The following is a 1,745-nucleotide window of genomic DNA, read 5'->3' on the forward strand; positions in this document are numbered from 1 at the left end:
TGGGCTTCATCACAGCGCGCACCACCTACAGCAACAACCGCCGCCCTCACACCCCCAGCTGCGACAGCACCACAGTGGGGCGGCCCAACCACAGCGCAATCGCCAGGCGCACAGCTTCGACGGCGGGTGGGGCCGTGCACAGTTGCTGCAGCAGCATGAGGCTGCCCTTCATGGCCTGGAGCCTCTGACCGGCGGCATGGACGCAACGTGGCTGCACCAGCCGCGCTTCCGACCCCAGGAACCAAGACTGTCGTGGGGCCACGCACGCGCGCACACGCAGCCGCACCGGCATGAACCATCGTGGCCCCGTAGCGACTGGGTCGGACGCGCGCAGGGGCTGGCTGCGCCTGCCTCGCGCCCAGGCAGCGCGGGCGACACACTCCACCAGGGACGCGACAACTTTGGGCCCTCATGGGGGCCAGAGCAGCCTGCCCCAAAGCGCCCACGGGTTGAGGGCCTCGACTCGTCAGGCAAGCAGCAGCAACAGCAGCAGCACGAGCAGCAACAGCTTCGACCATGGCAGCGGCAGCCCTTGCTGCAGGAGCAGGCAGCCCCAAGCATGCGGCATCAGGCAGACGAGGGCCGGCAAAAACGCGACGCGCATGAGCAGCGGGAGCTTGGGCACCAGTCACGGCAGCAGCAGCTTGAGCAGGCCAAAGGTGACGGCCATCGTCGGCGGTCTCCAACCAAGCGGCAGCACGAGGGCTCGACGGCACCTCCACCGCTGACGCCGACCCCGCTGCCGCCACCACAGCAGCAGCAACAGCAGCAGCAGCAGCAGCAGCAGCAGCAGCAGCCTGGAGGCGGCTGGCAATGCGGGGAAGAGGGCCAGCAGCGGCGCAGTGGCAGCGGCATTGGAGAAGGCGGAAGCGGTGCGAGGGAGCAGCCTGCTGGGGGCGAGCGTGCGGCCTCAACGGCGCGCGGTGCTGAGCAGCCCTCCAGAGACGGGCCAATCGCAGGTGCCGGCGCCGGCGCCGGCCGGCCGGCCAGCCACGGCGGCGGCCGGGGCGAGCCGTCAGCGTCGGACCCAGATCAGTCGGGCGGCAGCGGCGACGGCAGTGAGGAGGGCGAGGAGCATGACGACTCGGAGCAGGAGCAGGAGTGGAGCATGCCCGACCAGTTTGTCGCCCTGCCGCCCGGCTTCGAGCGGCAGCAGCCCGCATCCCTCAACCTGCGGAAGCTCAGCCACGCGCAGCTGCTGGCGGCGGCGGCGCGGCACGCCGCACGGCACATGCCGGTAGCGGCGGGGGACCCCTCTGAGGCGACGCTGGCCGGGGTGGTGGAGCGGGCGCGGCTGCGGCCCGGGGTGAAGCCGGCGGTCGCGTTCACCCTGGGGGGCGGGCCGAAGGGCACCATCTACAGCAAGGCATGGGGCAGCATCGGGCGCAGCATGCGGCAGGCGGTACAGGTGGGTCGGCGCGCTGGCGCGTGGCCAAAGGTCACGGGGTGCGGCCGGCGGGGGCGCGGGGGCGGAGGCGGAAGCGGGCGGCACATCAGCTGCTCGCTCGGGCGCGCAAGGGGCATGTAGTTGCGCGACACGCTTTGAATGGTCTTGTGCACTAGATGCATTAGGTTTGGTTGCCAGCTTGAAGCATGGATCTGCCCCCACCCTTCTGCCCCAGGGCCCTGCCAAGGCCCCCACCACACAAGCCCCTGCGGCGGCGACCCCGGGCACGGCCGCCTCGCCTGCCGCGGAAAAGGCGGCCGTCGCGGCCCCCATAAAGGCGCCGGCGGGCCCCTCCCCC

At 71.7% G+C, this 1,745-nt stretch overlaps 1 protein-coding gene across 1 annotated transcript; it reads left to right on the top strand.

Annotated features, from left to right (window-relative positions):
- Nucleotides 1-362: 362 nt before the first annotated feature.
- Nucleotides 363-1,528, top strand: MNEG_7940 (hypothetical protein; the record flags this gene model as incomplete). Its single annotated transcript, XM_014043585.1, has 1 exon — nucleotides 363-1,528. A coding segment is annotated over one exon (1,166 nt), but the record flags the coding sequence as incomplete, so codon positions are not given.
- Between the last annotated feature and the right edge of the window lie 217 nt (nucleotides 1,529-1,745).

The sequence above is a fragment of the Monoraphidium neglectum genome (genome assembly GCF_000611645.1).
Source record: "Monoraphidium neglectum strain SAG 48.87 unplaced genomic scaffold scaffold01457, whole genome shotgun sequence".
NCBI classification, from domain to species: domain Eukaryota; kingdom Viridiplantae; phylum Chlorophyta; class Chlorophyceae; order Sphaeropleales; family Selenastraceae; genus Monoraphidium; species Monoraphidium neglectum.